This window comes from Denticeps clupeoides, chromosome 6 (assembly GCF_900700375.1).
Source record: "Denticeps clupeoides chromosome 6, fDenClu1.1, whole genome shotgun sequence".
In the NCBI taxonomy this organism is placed as follows: Eukaryota; Metazoa; Chordata; class Actinopteri; order Clupeiformes; family Denticipitidae; genus Denticeps; species Denticeps clupeoides.
In genome coordinates, this window is record NC_041712.1 from 25385950 (window position 1) to 25410051 (window position 24102).

Sequence of the window (24102 nt, forward strand, 5' to 3'; positions counted from 1 at the left end):
TTTGTGCTGCAGTAGATCACCTGTGGCATCTGACCAGATGGTCTAGAGATGAATGACCCTGTCACTGATTCTGCTTCCATGAACTACTTCTGGTCCACACTGACTCACAGCTGTCTTCACGCCTCTCCAGCCCTCATCATGGGAACATTAACCTCCTTTCTACCACAAAAGGTGTGCCAGACTGCACTGACTTCTGATCCACCCAAGTAGAAAAGGGCTCTCAGAAGATGTGATCACACCGTGGGTGTCATCACATGACCCTCCCTGGCCTCGGCATTCCTTCTGAAGAAGACTGGAAGAGCGGCGCCAGGCCTGCCCGCCCCCTCGCCCGTCTCGGGGCCTCATTATAGCAGCAGCAGGAGCCGAACCCTGTAGAGACCAGCCTTAATGAGCCTCCAACGGAGAAACCAGGCACCAGCGTCCCTCTCATCCACAGCTCCTCTTCACAGAATTTCCTCCTCTCTGTAATAACTGGAATGCCAGACCACGTTGGAGCACAAGGAGGCTGGAGAAGGAACCGGAGAGGAACCTCCAGGTCATTTAGACACGTTCAAAATGTACCGCCGCAGACATCAGAATACACCAACGAGGTGACAATAAAACAAGAGAGATAGATCCATTTTTACTAATGAAGGGAGGGACAGGACCCTCCAAAACTACAAAATGTAAATATCTGCATGTTATTAGCTGTATGGAGACGTTTTTTTAATTAACCATACACCACGTTACCCGGGTTCCTGATCATTAAGTGCTGTGTGTGTGTGTGTGTGTGTGTGTGTGTGTGTATGGCTGGTAGTAGCCTAGTGGGTAACACACTCGCCTATGAACCAGAAGACCCGGGTTCAAATCCCACTTACTACCATCGTGTCCCTGAGCAAGACACTTAACCCTGAGTTGCTCCAGGGGGACTGTCCCTGTAACTACTGTCCCTGTAACTACTGATTGTAAGTCGCTCTGGATAAGGGCGTCTGATAAATACTGTAAATGTAAATGTAAATGTGTGTGTGTGTGTGTCTCAGTAACAGGCCACGCCTGTACTGGAGTACATGCTACAGCACACACACACACACACACACACACTCCTGTTAAACATACACACTATTATATAATTGATGTTTGACTAGGAGTTGCGGGATGTTAACAATGTTAAATACAGAACACAGAACACTGATCTGTTTTCATGTTCACATGCTGTTTACTGGCATATGAATCTGTATTAAGGGTTTTAACTGAGCTGATTTAATTAAACCCAGAGGATGCTGCACTACAGCAGAGGTGTGTGTGTGTGTGTGTGTGTGTGTGTGTGTTGGTGTTGGTGTGGATGTAGAACAGGACGTGTTCCACATGTTGAGTTAGTGGCTCTGGGCTGTCATGCACAGATCTCATATCGGTGTTGATGTTGATGCATTCTGCATGTTTATGAGTTATTTGTTATGGGTTATCATCATAGATCTCAGACTCAGATTTAGATCTAGGTCTCAGATCAATGTGTAGATGTTGTTATTATAGACAGGTCTCAGACCAGTGTGTAGATGTTGGTTCCATCTGTAACATGTTTATGAGTTATTATAGACAGGTCTCAGATCAGTATGTAAATATTGGTTCTGTCTGCTTATGGCTCCAGAACTGAAATAGCATATGGCAATATGGCTGTTGGAGTAACTGAAGCCAAAGAAAATACACACACACACACACACACACAATAAATGTTTCACAATAACAACCACTTCACTTTCACTTTTGTGTGTGTGTGTGTTTGTGTGACTGGTCTCATAAATTTTTCATCTCCAGCCTCTCGTGCTGCAGATCCTCTTTAAATTGAGCAGAATGCTGTAGTTACAGAGTGGATGTAGCGCCCTGATGTAAAGTGAAGTGATTGTCACATGTGATACACAGCAGCACAGCACACGGTGCACACAGTGCAATGTGTCCTCTGCATTTATCCCGTCACCCTTAGTAAGCAGTGGGCAGCCATGACAGGTGCAGTGCCCGGGGAGCAGTGTGTTGGGATGATGCTTTGTTCAGTGGCACCTCGGTGGCACCTTGGCAGATCAGGATTTGAACCGGCAACCTTCTGATTACGGGGCCGCTTCCTTAACCGCTAGGTCACCACTGCCCATGTGAACGTCAGAGCAGGAAAGTACAGAGAGTCCTAACTCACACACACACACACACACACACACACACACACACACACAACCACTGTAGTCAGATCCAGTTCAGCTGACAGGGATTCTGAAGTTTATTAACATACACACACACACATAATCAATTAATCACACACACAGCCATGAAGAGCTCTCAACATGTGTACACACCCACACACGCCCGAGCACACACACTCAGTGTAATTAGTGAAGCTGTCTACGCAGCAGATAATGCGTCTCGGCAGCGCTGCCGGGGGGGGCAGGGCGGGGGTGGGGTCTGCAGCACTTCCTGTAATTGATTCATCACAGTCATCATCAGCGGCAGGATAACGGTGGAGCCGGCCCCGCCCCCATTACCCGGCCCTGCCCGCCTCGTGCCACCACTCTACTTCTCAACTCATTACGTGGAGGAGGCTTCTCAGCATAGATGTAGAGAGAGAGAGCCAGACAGACAGAGAGACAGAGAGAGAGAGAGAGAGAGAGAGAGTTATTTAGTGAGTGAGTGAAGGATTTGAGCTACAAATGGAGATCAGGTCTCCGGATCAGGGGGTTTCAGATGGAGCTGGACGAGTGGGTGTCTGCCTCAGGTGGGATATTCTGTGACAGGCATCAGCAAGGGACTTTTAAGAGGATTCAGATCTCAGCGTAACCCACCTCCCAACTCACCCCACCCCGGGCGCGGCTCAGGCACTGAGGGGCAGCTTCGGTTCCAGGATGCTGGCATGATAACAGTCAGCAGACATGAGATCATCGAGGCGACAAGCGTAACAATCCGACTGATACAGGATACAGGATGGGGGGTGTGTGTGTGTGACAGCTTCCATTAGAACTGCTCCTAAACAGCCAATAACACGACAATAACACAACAATAACGTCCCCATAAACACACACACCATGCAGCTGAATCCCCGCCTCCATTAAATGCAAAGTGGGCGTTGACCTGTTCCCGGGATTACGGCTGTTGATATTCTCACGGGGGTACCGACCCCGCCCAGACACACCGCAGACGTGAACAGACTCAGAACCCAAACACCGTCTCGGATAACCGGCGCACCACAACAACAAAAAACCATCTCTCCTGTCTGGTCTGTGGTCACATGGGCTCCTCCTCGCCGCCAGCGACGGCAGCATCGCTGCGCTGTAGAACCGAGAACGTGTTCCTTACAACTCCTCACTAAGTTAAAAAAAAAATAAAAATCCATCAATCTGGCAACACCACATTCAATCGAGAGGCGGGGCTGATGCAGATTTTGGAAGGTTGGCGACCTGGATAAATAACCGTTGCCAGATGTGCACGTTAATAACAACATCTCAGTAATCGATGCACTAAATACACACAAGAACACTTCCAGTGTCACTACCAGACAACGTGCAATAACAATGCTGTTCCTTCCATGCATATACAGACATCCATACATTTCAATACACAATTACTGACCTGTAAACTGGGCGTCTAGTACAAGTGACCTTTAACCTCACAGATTACCCAAACTGCTGCTTACAGCACAGAGCGGTAGGAAGCGCGAGGCGGGGTGATAACCTCCGGCGGCCGCCGGCACCGCGCCCGACTGGGGGATTAGGGGGCTTGTGTCAATCGGAACACGTCATATTAAGTGGGATTATCAAGATTTACTGAATTTCCTCCTCTCCGGGAAAACCGGGGTGAGATAAGAGTCATTTAATTCCAGCCTGAAGAGTGTATGTGTGTGTGTGTGTGTGTGTTTCAGCCTGGATGCTTCAGCCTGGGCAACAGGAAGCTCGAGGCGGGGAGCCAGTTTATAAAGTGTTATGTCCTTAGGGCCGTAGAGGGGTTTGGGGTGCTCTCTGTTTGGTGTGTGTTTCTCCCTTTCTTTCTGTTTGCTGGGTGGAGTTTGGGATTGAAAGCTCCGCCTACCTATTCCCTCATCATCAGTCAGCCAATCAACTCATCAGACAGGAGCATTTAAGGACAAATCCAGCCACCAGACGGGGTCCATTGTTAGGACAGAGAGGAGAGTTTGAAGAGAAGTTAGTGTTGTGTGTTCGAGTGGTCAGTGTTGTTGGTTGTGTTTTTGTGTCGTGTGAACTGTATAGTCTCGCCTTTTATGGTGTGTTGTTGTTGTTGTGTACAGAACTCTAGGTTTTGGTTGGTTGTTCACTTCTCGCTGTAAATAAAAGCACAATATTTCACTTCGGCCCGGTATGCGTGTATTCCCGCCTCACACGTCCCTCTCCTCCGTGTTGTCACGTTTGCAGTGTGTGGGGACGGTGCTTTGCTCAGTGGCACCTCAGTGGTACCTTGGCGGGTCGGATTCAAACCGCTAGGCCACCGCTGGCCCACTAGAACACAGAAGCAGGAAAGAGGAAATTATGAAATCTCATCTGAAAATGTCACGTGTGTGTGTGTGAGTGTGTGTGTGCGCTTTACATTGAACACTGAATCAGCTCCATCAATCACTCCATTGATTCCAACGGTGGATCAAAACTGATGTCCAGGAAGCAGGACACGCATCAATCAGGAGATTAAATCGACAGCAGAGGTGGTGATGTGGTGAGACAGGAAGTCGTGTCACCCTTTTTCCAGAAAAAAAATCAATGAACCCACAGTCTCGCATGATGGAACAAAAAATATATATATTTCTGCTAAATTTTACATACAATCAACAAGCAACTGCAATACTTCACACGTTTGGAAGCCATGACGGTCAGTGGAGAAGAGGATTTTTCTCTGGGCAGAAAAATCATGAGAAACATTTTCACAGTTTTGAGTACTTTGTTTGATTTTGGCTTCATTTTCTCTTTTTATTGTAATTTTACGAACTGTGCTTTATGTTCATTCTATAGCAAACATAAACCATATCATTTGTCTTAATTGACAAATGAGCACACGGACATGGCACAGACAATTCAATAAAATTATTGACCCTGTTTGGAGAGAGATGATGTGGGAATATGTTGCATTTTACCCAGATACAATATTGCTGTTTTCTGGTTGGCTATTGTGTAGGCCCTTTCTTTTTTGTGATTGGCTGGTAATTGACTGGCACTGATGATGGTGGTGATGATGATGATATTCACAGCAGAACACACAGAAGATCTGGATGATACATCCATCAGGAACCAAGATACAGTCACAGGGTCTGTAAACGCATCCATCGAGCTGAGAAATATGTTCATTTGGAAACATGGAGAAACACCAAACACTCACCCTCCTTCCACACAGACATGTATTAATATTGTTATTATTCCACATGATTAAACGTAGAATTGAAACAGATTGTTACTGTTGGTGAGAAAATTCGGATTTGTAAAATGCACTCACACTTGACCTCTGACCTTGAATCATGTGCTGTCTTCTGATCTATGACCTGCTCTGACATGAGATGATGGAACACAATTTACAGACCGATTTCCAATAAAGATGTCAGCCAAGCACACATCACTCTGACACACACACACACACACACACACACACACACACACACACACGCCTACATGCCGCAGGATGACGGAACCCCCCAATGGATGGGCGCTTCAGTCTGGGTTTCAATGGTCTCACACACACACACACACACACACACACAGTCTCAGGGGCAGCACTGTAAACGGCCTCATCCATTTACTCAACACACACACACACACACACACACACACACTTCACAGAACACATCTTTAATGAAACAGAATGGAGCGATCACACACACACCGTTATAAAGGAGCTAAAGCCACCCAATCAGATGGATACACTGATTCCTGAAGGCACCTGACTGACCTCCATAACAGACCTCTAAGAGAGGAGGTGTGTGTGTGTGTGTGTGTGTGTGTGTGTGTGTGTGTGTGCGCACGTGTGTAAGGAAGTCAGAAAATCATCCATCTACAATTCCTGATATCCTTCAGAAAATCCATGTAAGTGGATTGACAAACACACACCATACAGACACCTTCACTCAGAAACAATTCACACAACACAGGAAACGCACACCAAGCATCATACAAATATATTTTACACACACACACACACAGTCTAGAAATAATCAACATGTTGGGGGTCTGATGTTTTTATCCAGGAGGTTCAGGGAGGAGAGCAAGAAGAATGTGTGTGTCCCTAAGGTCTGTACAGGAGTAAAATATGAGATCTGACACACACACACACACACACACAAACACACACACACACACACGCACACACACACAGCCTTATTAAGTGCAGAGTTCACTGTTCTGTTATTAACACGCTTTTTTCTTATTGAAGAAATGGTGAGTAATGTGACTCCACCCTCACACTGAAGTACACACAGAACCAAACACAACTTCTTAACAGTGACGAAACACAGAGCAACACACACATACATTACTCCCTGAGTGAGGTTGTGTGTGTGTGTGTGTGTGTGTGTGTGTGTGTGTGTGTGCAAGGATGAGAGCCTGGCTCCCCCACCCACACACAGTCCCCGCCCACAATCCCCCAGAGACCCTCCCACCAGGCATCAAACCATGAACCCAGATCAAAGAAACCAGGTGCGATCGGCGGTAAAGCCCAGGTGAGGTGCATTGTGGGGACCCCACAGTTCCAGGGATTAGTGGAGATGCCGTTTCTTCTAAATGCTTCTACGTCTGAGGGCACACAGGGGGAAACCTCGGCTGCAGGAACGTGAGGGGGAACGTGGGGAACGAGTCGAGTGGAGACATGAGAACAGCCGCGAAGAACAAAGAGAACGAGAAACACCGGGTTCTACCGTTCCGGCACTCATTAGACCCACAAAAGCAAACAATTCACCCCCCAAGGCGACACCCATCAGAGGGCGGAGCCTCAGAGCTCATTACGCTCGGAACCACAGCTACTACAGGAAATGTAACATGTTATTTCAGCGTTAAGAATCCTAGTTTCAGAAGATCTGATAAATGCTGTAAATGTGAAGTTTGACGGTGGATCCTGTCTTGGGTGGGGCGGGATCTCAGCACAGCACAGGGTGGTTTGATACCACTGGATGTAGGACAAACAGCGTGCAGAACCTTATTGGCATGAACGTATTCATACCACTGTGTGTTCATGTGTGATCATGTCAACAGACATACACCAGCCAGAAAGTCTGTAATGAAAAATGCATTCAGAGCTAAAAAAGAGAAATCTGCCCGCCTGCCCGCTGCTCTTAAAACATTCATAAGACTGGGAAACGGGGGCTTTCTCTCTCTCACTCACCCACCATCTCTATCTCACTCACTCGCGGTCTACCTTGCTCTCTCTCTCACTCAATTCAAATTCCACGTGCTTTACTGGCATGACAAATAATAGTCTGAAGAATAGAAATGATGCTAACCGTAATATAAAAAAATAAAGTAGAAACTTAAAACTCCCTATCTTGCTCACATTCTCTCTCTGTCTCTCTCTCTCGCTCTTTCCCATCTCTAAACTCAAATGCATCTCAGCTGCCCCCGTTCTGCAGAGTTCACACTCTAATTCTGGAGCTCCAGAGGGATCGAGAGAGAGGAGCAAGATGGCCACAACATACACACACACACACACACACACACACACACACACACACACAGTCCAGTAGTCCAGCAGCAGAATCGGTTCTGTAACATGTCAAACTTCTTGTACTATCGAAGACCAAGTGATGAAAGTGAGTGTTTCATGATCAGTTGATGGATTTAGGTAAAGAGGCAGTAATGGCCTAGCAATGGCCTGACAATCACTTCAATTTCTTTAAACACTTTTACTTATCACCGAAATTTACAAGCAGCAAATCATACAGAAAAAGATAGGTACGATAGACAGGAAGTGCATGTTGTCAAACAGTAAAGGAAGTGTGAGAGCGCTAAGGATGTTTTTTTGGGGAATCTAGGGTGAGCAGATCTGAGCTTGGGAAAAAGAATGATGCGTCATTGTATGAAATGTTGTGTTCTCTGCAGCAGCAACAAAAAACCTATTGGTGACTGGTTAATGCGTATTTCGTGTTTGTGAAATAGTTTTTCATTTTGTAAATTTGTTTCGGTGATTGATAAAACTTTTTTTGTGTTTCATTTCGTAAATTTGTTTTGGTGACAGGTTAAAGCGTATTTCGTGTTTGTGAACGACTTTTTCGCTTTTGTAAATTTGTTTCATGATTGGTAAGTGTTTTTCGTGTTTGTGAACTAGTTTTTCATTTTGTAAATTTGTTTCGGTGATTGATAAAACTTTTTTTGTGTTAGTAAACTTATTTTTCGCGTTTGAAATTTGTTTCGGTGACAGGTTAAAGCGTATTTCGTGTTAGTAAACTAGTTTTTTGCTTTTGTAAATTTGTTTCGTTGACTGGTAAAAGCATATTTCGTGTTTGTGAACGACTTTTTTCGCTCTTGTAAATTTGTTTCGGTGATTGATAAAACTTTTTTTGTGTTAGTAAACTTATTTTTCGTGTTTGAAATTTGTTTCGGTAACTGGTAAAAGCGAATTTCCTGTTTGCAAATCTTCTTCAACACTCCAAGCCATCCACCTTTCTTGAAGAGTAAGGTCAGCAGCAGGACGATTAAAAACGCAGCCAAACCCCAGCTTTTAATGTGGACCTGGATGGAAGCTGTGCATGATGAGCAGAACACACGGATCGGGAGTTTGTCCTATAGTGCGTGCCTCTGTTTACGATGCCACTTCTGTGGCTGAATGAAAGGCGGAGCCTGGAGTCTCACGCAGGCCCTTTAACTGCAGACAATAAATCGTCAAGCATCAGTACAACACATAGCACCATCAGCACCATCTGTCTCCTAGCAACCGCTGCGGCGGAGCAGCTTCTCCTGCTGCATGCCGCGGTTGTGCGTTTGGGTGAATGTCAGCAGTGATAACGGAGAGAGAAAGAACCGTGTTTGGCTGGTGCAGGTTGGAGTTTTGTTTAAGTGTGTGTGTGTGTGTGTGTGCTGACCTGCAGCCATCTGCATGTATCCGGCCAGAGTGCAGATTCTCCTCTCACAGGCGCCGCTGGGCAGGAAGATGGTGATGATGGCCAACAGAGAGCTGACCGCCAGCAGGGCACAGCCCCCCGAACACAGCACCGCACTGGTCTGAAACACACACACACACACACACACACACACACACTAGGTCACCAGGTGAAAGACGACAGTAACAGGGTAACGTTGGTCGGGTGTTGGATCAGTTGGAGGTCCAGCGAGGTGACCAGTGCAGAAGAAGGTCATGGTCACTCCGCACCTGACCAATGAGCCAATCACATGCTTCTCTTCTTTTTATATTTTACAGCAGCTGAATGTTTTTCTCGTTAACTGCCATCGTCAGTCTTCTCCAGAAGTTAATTTAGTAGAAAATTACTTTTGAACTGCGCTGACACTTCCAGAAATCGCTTTTAATGAATGTTAATTATTCACTGTTGAGCATCACATCACACTGTTCAGTCCAGTAAATACGATCAGCAGGAGATTCCAGAGAGGCTCACATCTCCGCTGTAGCCGGAGTCCTCAGCACGCCTGACGAGATCAAAAGAAAAACTTCAGCAACAACAAAAAAAAAAAAAGAACATGGACGCTGTGGAGAGATGGAGCAATGAAGGTCACCGCAGCACGTTACCATGGAGAACATGTTCCTCCAGATGGACACATCTGATTGGCCACACTCACACAGACATAGAATAATGGCAGGCGTTTTAAAGTTCTGGCTCTATTGCAAGAATCAAGTTCGACCTTTTAACTTGACGATGATGATGATGAAGACGACGATTCAGGGGCTGGGAAACGTGGTCCTGTCAGTTCTCTGGCAGTAGGTGAATAAAGGTGTTGAGAACTTAAACAGGAACGTCATGTGAAGGTCACTGGGGGTCAGGACTGGGCAACGTCATGATGCAGTTATTAATATTATCTTCATAAATTCATGTGGAGCGTTTGCTGACCTTCTGCAGAATAATAATCCTCACCATGTTCACCCAGATAACCGGTCACTGTCCTGTTTCTGGACCAGAATGCACTTGCCCTACTCACATCTCGATTCTGGAACCAAGATGGAAATTCTGCTGACACCCTCACTCCAACTTTAAAACCCATGATGACGTTGAGAAGCTCCTGGAGAAGCTCCTGGTCTTCCTTTAACAGGAAGTGGTCACTTGAAGAAAGATCTGGCCTGATGAATTACTAAGTGATAATGCTCCACCCACGTGGAACCCAACTGGTTCAGGCTGACAGGAATAATCCGCGCTGAATCACAATTCCTGACACGGAATGAGACTGAGTCTCATTGTTCGGTTCCCAGCAGCTCCACAGAGATCCTTGAAATCTGAACACTGCAGTGGCCGAGGAAACCCTGAGGAACCATGGCTCCACCCCAACTTCCACACCTCCAAAACCTTCTCACCTCCAGTTTCGCCAGCGTGAGTCTGTCAGGACCCTAATTCTGGATCTTCTGTGCTCTGAGTACTTCTTTCTCCAGTGGTGGATAACGGATGGCGCCGAGGGTCAAAGGTCAGACTCAAACCCTACAGGCAATTGAAGCCATTACTGGTTCTCCTCCATTCTCATGCCAAACCCCACCAGGATGGGCGCCCATGTGGACCTCCTTTATTTACACTAACAAGAAGTCCATGTGCTGGGGACCTCTTGACCTCTTCCCCACATTGGAACTCCACCACTGACCACCATTTCAAAGGAAGTTCCAGTAAATCAGGAACGTTTTCCCATGATGCAGCTGCAGTCAGATGTTCGGCCCTTTGAGGTCAGATGCAACTTCATCCCTCTCATTTTTTCACAGAGCAGAAAACGGCAGAGAAAAACAGGCTCCTCCGATTTCATTTATAATTTAACCGGAGTGGGAACGCGGCAGCGGAACGTATCTGAAGGCAGCAGAACTCTGCACTGTGTGCTGTTACTCACACGATACTTCTCAATCCGCCGCGTCCCACTGCACACGCACGGCCCCGAGGGCAAAAGGAGCCCAGATGTAGATCCACCAGGAACCGTCCTGCGGCACGTCCATAGACTTCCACACAAACCATATCATTACAAACTGGGATGCAGTGCAGATATTTTCACAACCTTCCATTTTATTGAAATTAACGTGAAGTGATTATCATGCTACACAGCAGCACAGCACACGGTGCACACAGTGAAATGTGTCCTCTGCATTTAACCCTTCACCCTGAGTGAGCAGTGGGCACCATGACAGGCGCCCGGGGAGCAGTGTGTGGGGACGGTGCTTTGTTCAGTGGCACCTTGGCGGCTCGGGATTCAAACCGGCAACCTTCTGATTACGGGGCCGCTTCCTTAACCGCCCAGGCCACCACTGGCCCATACACTATTCGTCCCTATAAATAATACATATATAAATGTATTGCTGTAGAAGTAAAAAAAATGACTAAGTATTTAGACTAAAACATTAAAGTATATTTCTTATTGATTTAAAATTTGAACATTCTGTTTACAACCTGGTCTTTTTCAGCCTCATCTCTTTTAGGATTTAACTTTATACTCGTGCTGTGCTCAGATTCTGAGTCTAAACACATGGAGCAACAGGGAGTTAAAATGCATCGTCAGAACGATGACTTCACTTGATGATCTCACTTTAAACACCCTGATGAGATTACCAGCTCATCACCTGGCATCAGCGGGTGCTGCCACCCAACCGCCGCAGGTTCAGGTTCCTCCCCACTGCAGGAACCTGAAGTAATAAGGAAAATACTGCTTCAGTTCGAACTTCACCACCGTACTACAGTATTTTCTGCACATATGAGAAGAACCCTTCAGAAAAATGGAACATGCATTGTGTAGTGTGTGTCTGTGTTATGGGGGTACGGGGGTATGTAGAACTGACTGGCGGTGGTGGCCTAGCGGGCAAGGAAGCGGACCCATAATCAGAAGGTTGGCGGTTCGAATCCTGATCCACAGAGGTCCCCTTGATGAAGGTGCCGTCCCCACACACTGCTCCCCAAAGCTTCTGACCCCAGCCCTGACAGAAGAACTGATCTGAGAACAGTCCGCCGCATCAATTACAGAGCCGGAGCCGCTGCCCCGGGGCGGGTTTCCCCAATGAGGCGGGTCAAACCCAGACCGGCCCCTCCCGTTGACACGTTCTTCTTCCTGCTCCGGTGGGGCTGAGGAGGTAAATAGTACATCAGCCGCCGTCGACGGGTTCCAGCACGACCCCGGACCTGTTCTGGTGGATTAAAGGTTCCAACGTTCCTCAGAAAAATGAAAAAACACCCGGAATTCGACAAAAATCCAATTTCTACAAATCCAGCTGCTCCAGCAGAGTTGACCAGGAACTCTACTCACTTCTACAATTTTACAGCACAGATAACCTGGACAGGAATTAATCTGGAAATGAAACACGTAAAAAGCCAAACGGGATTTAAAACGGGTTTTAATAGCACCAGCCGTGTCCTTTCCCACTCCTCCACCGAAGACACACACTTCCTGCATTTATGCATGATGTGGTCGGCCGTGGCGCTGCGTTCTGCGTTCATAATTCATACGGTGAAGCTCTGAAACGCCGAAGCAGCAGCTCTCAGAGTCCGAGGGAGAAAACACGCGCACACACACACACACACACACACACACACACACACTGTAAAAGGCCGCCAGGCTTCATTAGCTCCATCGTCGTTGTCACCACGCGTCCTCCACCACTCCTGCTTAAGTAAGGACGAAGCCTGTTTCTCCACAGCCGGCAGGTCGGCGGGTCCAAAGCGGGAATTTTTAATGGGAAGACGAATTTCTGGAGCTCGGGCCGAATTGCATCAGTCTGATTGGAGTTGCATCAGTTGGGTAAAGAGAGCAGATGCGAAAATTTCACCGCTGACAAACACACACACACCGTTCCACCGAGTTCACATCCCCTCCTCATCAGCAGCGGTAGGAATCAGTGGTCACCTGGGGTCAGAGTTCACCACTGGAGCAGCGTACCCGACTCATCACACCCGGAACATTTACGGAACCTGCTTTCCCGAAGAACCCAAAGAAGGGTTCTCCTGTGGGAATCAGCACCCAGCAGTTTAACAAACACCAGAATCCTAACTCAGCTCCTTCATCTTGCTCGTTCATCTTCCTCATCCCCAGTCGGTGTAGGTATACAACCACGCCCACAGTAAACAGGACTCTGGGGTCCCAGAGGAGAACACCTGCTGAAGGAACGACAGAGAACATCCAGCTACTCTCCTGTCCATTCACCTTTTCTGTCATATTTCATGTTAAAAATGAGACTTCTGAGCAGAGATGAATACACCAGAACCGCAGTAAAGGTCAACAGAACACAGCAGATTCGGTTACAGTCCCTCATTCCACAGAAATCTTTACATTAAAACGTTGTGGCGTGCTGTTAAAATGGCAGATAACATGTGATGGTTATTTTGATGGGAAACAGGCCATCACCGTGCACCAAAATCTCCATCTAACTTCCAGAACCATCACTTTAACCCCGTTTTAATCAAATCACACCCCAAAACACCAACTCGTGAGGCTCTTCACCTCCCATCATGTCCACAGCACACATGATGACATACAAGATCAGAGAGAAGGAGACAGGCAGAGGGAGGCAGCCATCACCACGACCTGATCATCAACATCTACTCCTTCTTCTGAGCTTCTTTCAGACTAATGAAGTGTTTGTGTGGGAACAAACATAACACACATCCTCATCTTAATCCTGATCCCACAAACCCAACACACATCCTCATCTTAATCTTGATCCCACAAACCAAACACGCATCTTAATCCTGATCCCACAAACCCAACACACATCCTCATCTTAATCTTGATCCCACAAACCCAACAGGCATCTTAATCCTGATCCCACAAACCCAACACACATCCTCATCTTAATCCTGATCCCACAAACCCAACACATATCCTCACACAGCCTCATCTTAATCCTGATCCCACAGACCCAACACACATCCTCATCTTAATCCTGATCCCACAAACCCAACACACATCCTCATCTTAATCCTGATCCCACAAACCCAACACATATCCTCACACAGCCTCATCTTAATCCTGATCCCACAGACCCAACACACATCCTCATCTTAATCCTGATCCCACAAACCCAACACACATCCTCATCTTAATCCTGATCCCACAAACCCAACACACATCCTCATCTTAATCCTGATCCCACAAACCCAACACACATCCTCATCTTAATCCTGATCCCACAAACCCAACACACATCCTCATCTTAATCCTGATCCCACAAACCCAACACACATCCTCATCTTAATCCTGATCCCACAAACCCAACACACATCCTCATCTTAATCCTGATCCCACAAACCCAACACATATCCTCACACAGCCTCATCTTAATCCTGATCCCACAAACCCAACACACATCCTCATCTTAATCCTGATCCCACAAACCCAACACACATCCTCATCTTAATCCTGATCCCACAAACCCAACACATATCCTCACGCAGCCTCATCTTAATCCTGATCCCACAAACCCAACACACATCCTCATCTTAATCCTGGATCCCACAAAAACAACACATGTCCTCACACAGCCTCATCTTAATCCTGATCCCACAAACACAACACACATCCTCATCTTAATCCTGATCCCACAAACCCAGCACACATCTTAATCCTGATCCCACAAACCCAGCACACATCTTAATCCTGATCCCACAAACCCAGCACACATCTTAATCCTGATCCCACAAACCCAACACACATCCTCATCTTAATCCTGGATCCCACAAAAACAACACATGTCCTCACACAGCCTCATCTTAATCCTGATCCCACAAACACAACACACATCCTCATCTTAATCCTGATCCCACAAACCCAGCACACATCTTAATCCTGATCCCACAAACCCAGCACACATCTTAATCCTGATCCCACAAACCCAGCACACATCTTAATCCTGATCCCACAAACCCAACACACATCCTCATCTTAATCCTGATCCCACAAAAACAGCAGACATCCTCACGCAGCCTCATATTAATCTTTTGTATAAGACCTTCAAAATATATCTGGAATACAAGTATAAACAAAAGAACAAACATTGATGTTTTGTATATTATATGACAACTCATATATATGAAACGTACTCTGTTCTTTGTCCTGATCATTTACATTTACAGCATTTACCAGACGTCCTTATCCAGAGCGACTTAGTAGTTACAAGGGCAGTCCCCCCCTGGAGACACTCAGGGTTAAAGTGTCCTGCTCAGGGACACAATGGTAGTAAGTGGGGTTTGAACCTGGGTCTTCTGGTTCGTAGGCGAGGGTGTTACCCATTAAGCTACTACCACCCTGATGCTGCTGAGCAGTGACAACATCAGAAGGATTCGTACATTTGTTACCGTACAGAACGTTCCTGTCATCTCAGCACCTTCCCAGCATTCCATCATCTCACATGATACAAGGAAGATGTACACCTAGAATCTTCTCTGTCTATGGCACCAAACAGAAATATAAAGTCCTTTAGGGACAAAAACCTATCATGACCACCTCCACTCCACCCCACTACCCAGCATGCTCTGGGGCTGTTAATCATGTAACTTGTTAACAAGTCCAGAGAAACCATCTTGGCAGGTGAGCATTCATGTGCCAATGAATCTCCAGTCAGCTTCTCCAGAGTTCTCTTCCTGTCCAGCCTCATGACGGAGAACCACAATACAGTCCAGAGCATCTTACTGGGACACGTCCCCCCGGAGACCTGCTCAGGGACACGATGGTGGAAAGTGGGGCTTTACTATGGACCAGAGCACGGCGCTCCACAGTCCAGGACCGCGTCCACAGGGCTGGTGGGAGAAATTAAGGGCAAGGAGGGCAGGGGACACTCTTGTCACCTTTGTTAAGAGCCAGCGGGGCGTGTCAGTCAGGAACAGAAACTCCAAACACAGTTTTGAACAGGAATAAATCATTTTTTAAGAGAAGCGCTGCTTTATCTGGCCCCTCTTCCCGCTCACCTGCCACGAAGCGGACGGGACGTCGCCGAACGCGTCGCAGCGGTACATGTGGTCCGGGGAGTCGGAGCAGCGCCACAGCAGCCCGAAGCTGGCGGCGTCGCGGCGCCTCGGCGGCTCCTTCACGATCCACGCCGGGGAGATGAAGCTGAAGCTGCACACGGCCACCAGGGCGGAGGAGAGCAGCACCCAGAAGCAGGCGACGCAGCCGAACATCCTGCCGGTCCGGCAGCGAGCGCGTCCGGACCTCAGGAGCGGAACCGGCGCGGCGCGGCGCGGTGGGCGGGTCCCGGCGAGGACACGCCCCCTTTCATTCGGCTCTATTAGACGCTTTTCACGTACAGTAACGGTCCCGTGTGAGTCGTCATAACTGAACGTAACGCTGATTGTGTTAAGCGCTGGGAGCAGAGAACAGAAAGCGGGGAACTGCGCCCCCAGGCGGCCGGAGCGTAGAACACAGAACATGTCAGGGGTCCAGAACACCAAGGAAGGAGGCAGGAGCTGAGGTTTCAATAACATATGTATTTAAACCAAACACAATTTAAATAGATTATAGATTAAGTACATATACATGTCCAAAAACATATTACTGGTACATGGTACCAAGAGTCTTTCTCTGGTTCTCTTCCACGTCTCAATGAGGTTCTGAGTGAGAACATCAACCTTATTTCCACTGAGCACGCATGGTAAAAGGAACAGTCATGGATCAGTCTGACATTTCATACAAAAAAGGAAACAATGACCACCATAAAAGAAGAAACATTTCTAAACGGGATCCACCCGAACTCTGCGGTTCTACAGGGAGTCACATTCAGGTTCTCCTGTAGAGTAAAACCGGGTAAAACTGTACACAGCCGCAGAGCAGCGGCCCAGACAGGCATTAAAAACGGGACACGCCTTACTCATGAAAATAAGACTGAGGGAGTGGTGATGACGATGAGGAGGAGGAGGAGGAAGCTGTTTGGTTCAGATCCTGTCGGCATGGTAACTGCGGTTGGCGGCTCTGTTTGAAGTCTTGTGCAGAATTCCTTCAGTTCTCTTCGTTTTTTTCCTCATGTGGTTTATAAAAGAAAAAAAAAAAAAAAAAAAAAAAAAAAACGTCCTGGTGTTCAGAACCGGAGGATCGTTTCATATCGTGCTGTGGAACACACAGTTACTCACATTCTCTCTCTCTCTCTCTCTCACACACACACACACACACACACACAGTAAGCGCTGTACTGGAATGACTTTGTTCTGCTGTTGCCATGGAGATTGGTTGAACGTGTTTCACATCGGGGAGGTCAGTCGGTTGGTCCTGGGGTCGAAGGTCAGAGCTGCAGGGGCAGGAGTCAAATCTGTCAACCGCCCATCATACAGCAGTAAAAAGTTCCAGACGTGAGGAACTCATGAACATCTCCCACCTTCGTAGATGTCACCACCACCGGACTGGCATGTTGTGCCTGGCTCATGACGTCATTCACGATCATTTTAGCGATCTTCCAGGCCATCTCCTCTTGAGCCTGACCACAATCCAACAGAAATGACGACATGAAGGAAGGCGTGGTCGTCAAATATTACACCAGAAACCAGACATCATGCAGCAAGTACCTCGTCGGAGTTTCCCTGCACCCATTTCTTCATCGCTTGAGAAAACATGGAGCCTGTGAGGAGCACAATAACATTTCAGCACACAACAACATTATAAGCAGGCAGCCTGCTGGTCACCTGTGAGGAAGAGGAGGAACAAACTAGTCTGTAGGCAGCTGCCACTCACCCCACTTCCTCATTATGGACTATTTTAACCCCTCCTGTCAGTACGTGACACGCCCAGGCGTAGTGCAGCGTGCATCTCCTCCGTTCTCTACACTCCTAATGTGACCACGCCCACAACCAACGTGCACATCCAGTCCCACCAGGATGTTCTGGGGGATTTTTTTGTGTCCTTAAACTTAAACCAGTAATCTAGTCTCCTTGTCCTTTGACACCTTACGACATTGTTATTTTATTTTGATGTATTTTTTAATGGTTATTTTGTATAAATTAATTCTTTTCTATTTTATGTGCTGCTAGCAGCTGTCTTATTAATTCTTCTGTACAAGATGGTTGACCCAGCGGTCTTCAAACAAAGTTCAGTAATACCCTTCATGTTTTGTAGTGTGAGGTCCCTATTCGTGTGTCCATATTACCTTTGGATTTCTTCACATCAGGCTCCGGTTCTGCCTCCCGGATGAACTGGCCGAGTTCGTTCACTTTACCAAACGTCATTCGCCTGAGCAGAGAGGGGAGACGGCAGCTCTTAATGGACGTGGGACCTGAGGCTCTCGCCCGCTCTCCTCCCGGCAGCTTTTTATGGTGCATGAACACGAAACACGGCGCACGCCGTTCAGGACAAGTGTCCTTTCAAGCCATGTCCAATTAAAGACAATTCTGCCCCAGTTAACGTCAAAGGTTCCCGCTCAGACGTCCAACCTACTCACCCGGAATACGGCCTCTGGTACAGGGACTCCGGGTCCAGGCTCGCGATGTCCACCGTTATCGCCTCGTCAAAGTTCTTCAGGATTTTAATGGCCGCTTTTTTGGTACCTTGCTGGAACTGAGGTAAATACAATACATATTAACTAGTTCTACATCTTTACGTCTTTAAAATAACAGTTATTTGGGTTGTATATGACTGTGTGGCTGCAACAAGGTCCCCTGACATACATTTTTGTTGCTTTTATTTACGCTAGTGTCATTAAAAGATCTGACGTCTTTTTCTAAAATGCCGCCGTGGTCCCACAATGAGATTTCCCAGGACGCGCCGTTTCACCGTCTGTAACTTTAAATGCTAATGAGGAGGAAAGAGGCGGGACGAGGAGGAGAGCAGCCTATAAGAGTCGATGCATTCGCAGAAATGACATCAACACCATTCACCAACCACAATGTTTGGCGCAGACAGGAAGTCTTTTTTCAGGAAAAATAAAAAATATATATACATTTGTACATCCAAATCACCAAGCGACTGCAATGCTTCACATGTTTGGAATCCATGACGGTCGGTCGAGCTCATGTTTTAGGGGCGGGGCGGGAAATTCTGTGGGCGGAAAAATCATGAGAAACGGGAGGTAACTTTTCCCCTTATGATGTCACAAGGGGACAAATTCCAGATTAGACCGTCTGAGCTGCCGCTCTCTGAACAGTGAAGCAGAACGACCAAAACACTCTTTAGACCGACCGCCATTTCTAGCCACTGCAGGACCACAGACAGGCTCAGGGAACTCGTATTAAATGTTAAATAATCTGACATGGAAAGAGTCACATTTTCATGTCAGGGGACCTTTAAAATGCAAGATAAGAGGCTGGAAGGTGACTTCACCTCCACCTTGACACAGCATATGCAGTTGTGGCTCGTTCCCATATCAGAAAAACCGAGATAACGGAGTTAACTTCCGCTCCGGCCCTTGGCCTTTTTTTCCAGCGTTTACTCAGGTGGATTATTTGCTGAAGGGAAGCGAAAGGCCACGAGTGACAGGATGAGTGACTGTCACAGAAGGAGTGGGACATTTCCGACTGAGTGGGCGGGGTTACCGGGCCGTGCGTCCCCTCCGCTGGGCCCGCGCTGCGCTCGCTGTCGGCCGCTGCGCCGTGTCCCGAGGCGTTTCCCCCCACGAACTCGTCGGCCCGCACCGAGTTGATCAGGTCGCTCAGGTACTTGTAGTAAAGGTTACTGGAGAGGAAGCCTGGCAGGTAGACCTGCGGTTCAAACCGAGACACGCAGAGAACAGAAGAGCAACGGTCAGTCTGATCCAAGTATGAAAGGCGTTTACATAAATTACTGATCTAAAATGACCTTCGCTAGGAGGGAAATACCAACCAAGCTCTTTACATTCATCAGTCTAACTCCTCCAAATATAATGTAGTCCACTCTAATTAATATTGGAATAAACGCTAGATAAAAAAAATGTGCAAATGAGCACGTATTTGCACCGTTACCTATAGAACAGAGATATAAAAATACGTAACTTAGAAAAAAATAGAATCTGTACAAAATACATCTTTACAACATACATATACATATTCATCAATGCACATTAGTGTCAAACACCAGCAGTAGAGACCGACAAGAGACATGTCAACATTCGTTAGGTGGTTTCCACCGTGATCTCACCTTCTCCATGGTGGTCCAGGCCTGTCGGAGAGGCGTGGTGAAACAGTCGGGGAGCGGCCCACCCTCGCGGCAGATATTGGACTCGATCTCCATCCGTACGGAGTCGCCAAAACCCAGCGGGCTGGTGGCTTGCAGGGAGAAGTACCTTGGGAGTGTAAACCACACTCGGAATGTTACGTGACAGACTAGAACGTTCGTCCCTCAAAGAACAGGAGAGTGCCGCGTACTTGTCATAGAGAATCATGGCGTCATTCTGCGCCTCCTGACCATCGTACTGGCCTTCCTTCGCCGCCAGCTGGTCCTGGAAATTATCAGCAGCCAACCAGAACTGCAGGACGTTCACAGCGTCCTCCTTCTCCATGTACTGCAGATGCCAAACAACGGGATTCTCACGTCCAGAACATTCTTCTGATAAGCTGCACGGCTGAAGGAGTGGCCTCACCTCTGAGAAGTAGAAGAGGGCCGACTCGGAGAAGAGGATGTCAGCCAGGAACACCGAGCCACTGGTCAACACCTCGATCTGGTACTTACAGAAATAATGGCTGCGCAGGAACTCTGAAAAATGCCTGAAACGAGCAGAAAATAAATAAAAAGAGAGGCCGTGGGTGCCGGAAATCAGAAAAGAACGACCTGAACTGAGGGACCAGACTTGTGACGTGCCATAATTATCATTTTTATCCAGATTCTAATCTGAATAAAGATATTATGCGTATTTCCTTTTTTTTTTTTTTTTTTTTTTAAAGAGAGAGAGACTCACTGTTGCTCCATGATGGTGAAGACCAGCAACTGTGCGATTACAAAGCAGTTGGGGTCCACCTGTCCATCCTCACCACAGATTTTGGCTGAAAGAATATGCATTAAAAAAATAAATAAATTCATTAATAATATTTTGATTTATATAAATATCATATTCTGAGCTAAACAGAAACCTGAATCTTACCAACGATGTCGTTGCGAACCTGTTCGGTGATGGGAATGGGACGAGCCGCGTCTGGGGAGATGTACTTCGTGAAAATGTTCACGGCATCCTTCTCAATACCTGATATGATAAAAAAAAAAAAAAAAAAAAAGCCGGAAAAGTGAGATTCATGACACTAGCGTAAAACATTCCAGTAAATACATTTTTACAAGATTTAATACTGAGTAAAAGAAAAAAATCTGTAAATCTGAACTCTGCAGACCAATTTTTACAGATTTAATACTAAACAGATGAAAAAGGAGTAAATCTGCAGACCATTTATACAGATTTAATACTGAACCAAGGAAAAATCTGTAAATCTGCAGAACATTTTTACAAATGTAATAAAATCTGTAAATCTGCAGAACATTTTTACAAAATTAATAAAATCTGTAAATCTGCAGATCATTTTTACAAATGTAATACTGAACCGAGGAAAAATCTGTAAATCTGCAGAACATTTTTACAAATGTAATAAAATCTGTAAATCTGCAGATCATTTTTACAAATGTAAAACTGAACCGAGGAAAAATCTGTAAATCTGCAGAACATTTTTACAAATGTAAAACTGAACCGAGGAAAAATCTGTAAATCTGCAGATCATTTTTACAAATGTAAAACTGAACCGAGGAAAAATCTGTAAATCTGCAGATCATTTTTGATCACACAGACAGATGAAAGGAAGATGGGTGAGCTAAGGCCACCAGGCGGAAGTGACGTACTCTTCATCAGTTTGTCGGACAGTTCCTTCAGCACGCCGGCCTGCTGGACCTTTGACGGGGTGTCCAATCTGGAGTGCTGCTGGGGGGTGCTGCTGGGTCTCCGGCCGGAGTCCGAGCTGAAGGAGTTTCGGTGGGACGGCCTTCCTGGCCCGCCGTGGGAGTTAGTGTCCTGCGGGCTGGGGGGACTAAAGGGGGACTGACAGAAGGGGTCACGGGCCCCGGAGTGCTGGGAGTCGGGCGGCGAGTCGGGAGAGTCCAGGTCCGCCTGAGCGAGAGCCGGCTCGGCCAGGGAACTGTGCTTCACCGAGTTCAGACTGTGGGCTCGGACCCTGGACCAGCTGGTGGAACGGAAGCTCTCGGTCTCCAGCCAGAAGCGCACCAGATGCTCCGCCGCGCGTGTCTCCAAGAACTGGATGAAGTAGGGGACGGCCACCGAGTCCCGCAGGACCTGGTCCACCGTCTTCGACAGGCGGGAGCGTGTCTCCTGAGTCTGGTAGTTCACACTGGAGCGGCCTGTGGGGGGCGCACACACACATTGTATTTAATACGCTGTATTACACAGCGGGGCTAAAGACACACCACAATGTCACATGACCTCCAGACAGGAAGTGGTCCAAAAAGAAAGACATCTCATCTCTCACTTGGTCAGGAACTTTACACTCAGACAGCAGATCTCAGAACCTCATCCGAGAGCCACTTCCTAAACTGTAGAACCTAAATCGTAATGAGTAAAATGAACAGAACGTGGACACGCCCAGATCTGACGAGCAGGTCTGTACAGAACCAACAGCCGCCCCAGGTGACGTTCCCACAATCCCACAACACAGGTTCCTCCAGCACGACAGATGCCGGCTTCTGGGAAACGTTATTTTGATGACGACATAGAAACTAGAACAGAGTGAATAAAAAGATTGTATTCATAGTTGGGGGTCCTAGTGAACCAGAACTGACCACTTCATCCATGGTGACATGGAAGCCATGTTACAAGTCGCCCTGGATACGCTGTAATGAGACATTATTAGCATGAAATCTGCCTTCCGGCTTTACTTTATTATAGCTCCAGTTCGCCGTTTTATCGGAATTCCAGCTTGAAATTCCCCATCATTCCGGTGTGACTGGACTCGGATTCTCACCCAGGTCCCCGAAGTGCGCCACCTCCATGTGACTGGGCTGCTTCTTAAGAATGGCGGTGCGGCCGCGGGCGAAGGAGTCCATGTTGGCGGAGATGGCGCTGATGGCCACCGGGCTCGGGCCCGCCGCCTCCAGGAGGGCATTGTGGTTCCGGGACGCCAGAGACGGGGAGCGCGGAGACGCCGGAGCTGCGGGCGAAGAAACCGAACCCTCAGACTCTCGGTCACATGCGACAGCGCAGGTCGTCCTGCCAGAAAAACGTCCCTCACCTCGCGTCACTTTAACATCCGCCGACTTCTCAACATCCTTCCCTTTACCTGCCAATCAGAAGGAAACGGTCAGCAGCGCTCTCCAGGTGAAGACCAAGATTCAAGTATTTCATGGTACATAGAGACAGAGACAGAGAGAGAGACAGACAGAGAGAGACAGAGAGAGAGAGACAGACAGAGAGACAGACAGACAGGACACGGTAGGTGTACGTAGCTGAACGCGGCGGGTTCTCTACATTTCCCGCCTGTCCTACATGCAGCGACGTTACAGGAGATTTCCTCCTGAAGCTGCATGTCTGCTGTTATGGTTTTATTGTGTACATGTGTGTATATTCTGCTCAGCACTGATTGACTGATGGTCGATGCTGGAGTGATCGGTTCCGCCGGGCCTGAGTTCCGCCCGACGATCCGCTCTCACCTTTCCGCCTGAAGAACGACATGTCTGCGCGGCGTCCTCAGCTCAGGGTCGGCATCCCGCGGGGCTCCGGCTCCCGTCATTCACCGGCGAAGCGTCCGGGCGGGGCGGGGCGGCGCGGCGACTGAGGCTCAGTGCAACACGCCGAATTTCCTCCCGCTCGCCTCGGCCCGAGACGCCGCCATGTTGTCAATAAACGACTTCCGGGATCCTGCGGCGCGGTAGCATCATGGGAAGGCGTCATGGCTCCTCCTCTTTATTAAAGACCCGCCCCTGCAGCGCCACCACGCTGCCGCTGGGGGCACATGTGGCGTTGTGACATTGTGTGTGTGTGTGTGTGTGTGTGTGTGAGACGCGCCACAAAACCGCGACAGCATTCAGGAAAAGGTTCTAAAGAGTGTCAGCAATGTTGATGTGTAGAGATGTTCTAGAACATCTCCTACAAGCAGGAGTCTCTCTCCAC

General features: G+C 47.6%; 2 protein-coding genes across 3 annotated transcripts in view; both read right to left on the reverse strand.

The window, feature by feature from the left end:
• The window catches only part of lhfpl7 (LHFPL tetraspan subfamily member 7), a 28786-nt gene extending 12406 nt beyond the window's left edge, over nucleotides 1-16380 (reverse strand). Inside the window, exons 1-2 of the mRNA XM_028984442.1 lie at nucleotides 16019-16380; nucleotides 9017-9155 (exon numbers count right to left, since the gene is read on the reverse strand). Of these exons, the coding sequence (XP_028840275.1) occupies nucleotides 9017-9155; nucleotides 16019-16231 (352 nt within the window). The 5' untranslated portion in view covers nucleotides 16232-16380. The remainder of the gene's footprint in view (nucleotides 1-9016; nucleotides 9156-16018) is intronic.
• Nucleotides 16381-16517: 137 nt separating this feature from the next.
• akap10 (A kinase (PRKA) anchor protein 10) lies at nucleotides 16518-23870 on the reverse strand. 2 transcript variants are annotated; one of them, XM_028984440.1, is made up of 15 exons: nucleotides 23643-23870; nucleotides 23225-23272; nucleotides 22958-23143; nucleotides 21825-22337; nucleotides 21085-21183; nucleotides 20902-20986; nucleotides 20587-20710; nucleotides 20372-20508; nucleotides 20145-20289; nucleotides 19565-19729; nucleotides 18475-18590; nucleotides 18184-18266; nucleotides 17606-17658; nucleotides 17419-17517; nucleotides 16518-17331 (listed from the first exon to the last, which is right to left on the reverse strand). In XM_028984440.1, exons 1-15 carry the CDS (start codon nucleotides 23662-23664, stop codon nucleotides 17326-17328), a joined length of 1881 nt encoding a protein of 626 aa, XP_028840273.1. In that variant the 5' UTR covers nucleotides 23665-23870; the 3' UTR covers nucleotides 16518-17325. The 2 variants fall into 2 exon arrangements, with proteins under 2 accessions (XP_028840273.1, XP_028840274.1); XM_028984441.1 differs by lacking the exons at nucleotides 22958-23143; nucleotides 23225-23272; nucleotides 23643-23870 and adding an exon at nucleotides 22420-22528.
• Between the last annotated feature and the right edge of the window lie 232 nt (nucleotides 23871-24102).

Coding starts and splice junctions, on each gene's coding strand:
- akap10 (XM_028984440.1), bottom strand. CDS start 23,664: ATGTCGTTCTTCAGGCGGAAAG. Junction 20,290..20,371: donor GCCATGATTCTCTATGACAA/GTACGCGGCACT, acceptor TACACTCCCAAG/GTACTTCTCCCTGCAAGCCA. Junction 18,267..18,474: donor TACCAGAGGCCGTATTCCGG/GTGAGTAGGTTG, acceptor CTCTCTGCTCAG/GCGAATGACGTTTGGTAAAG.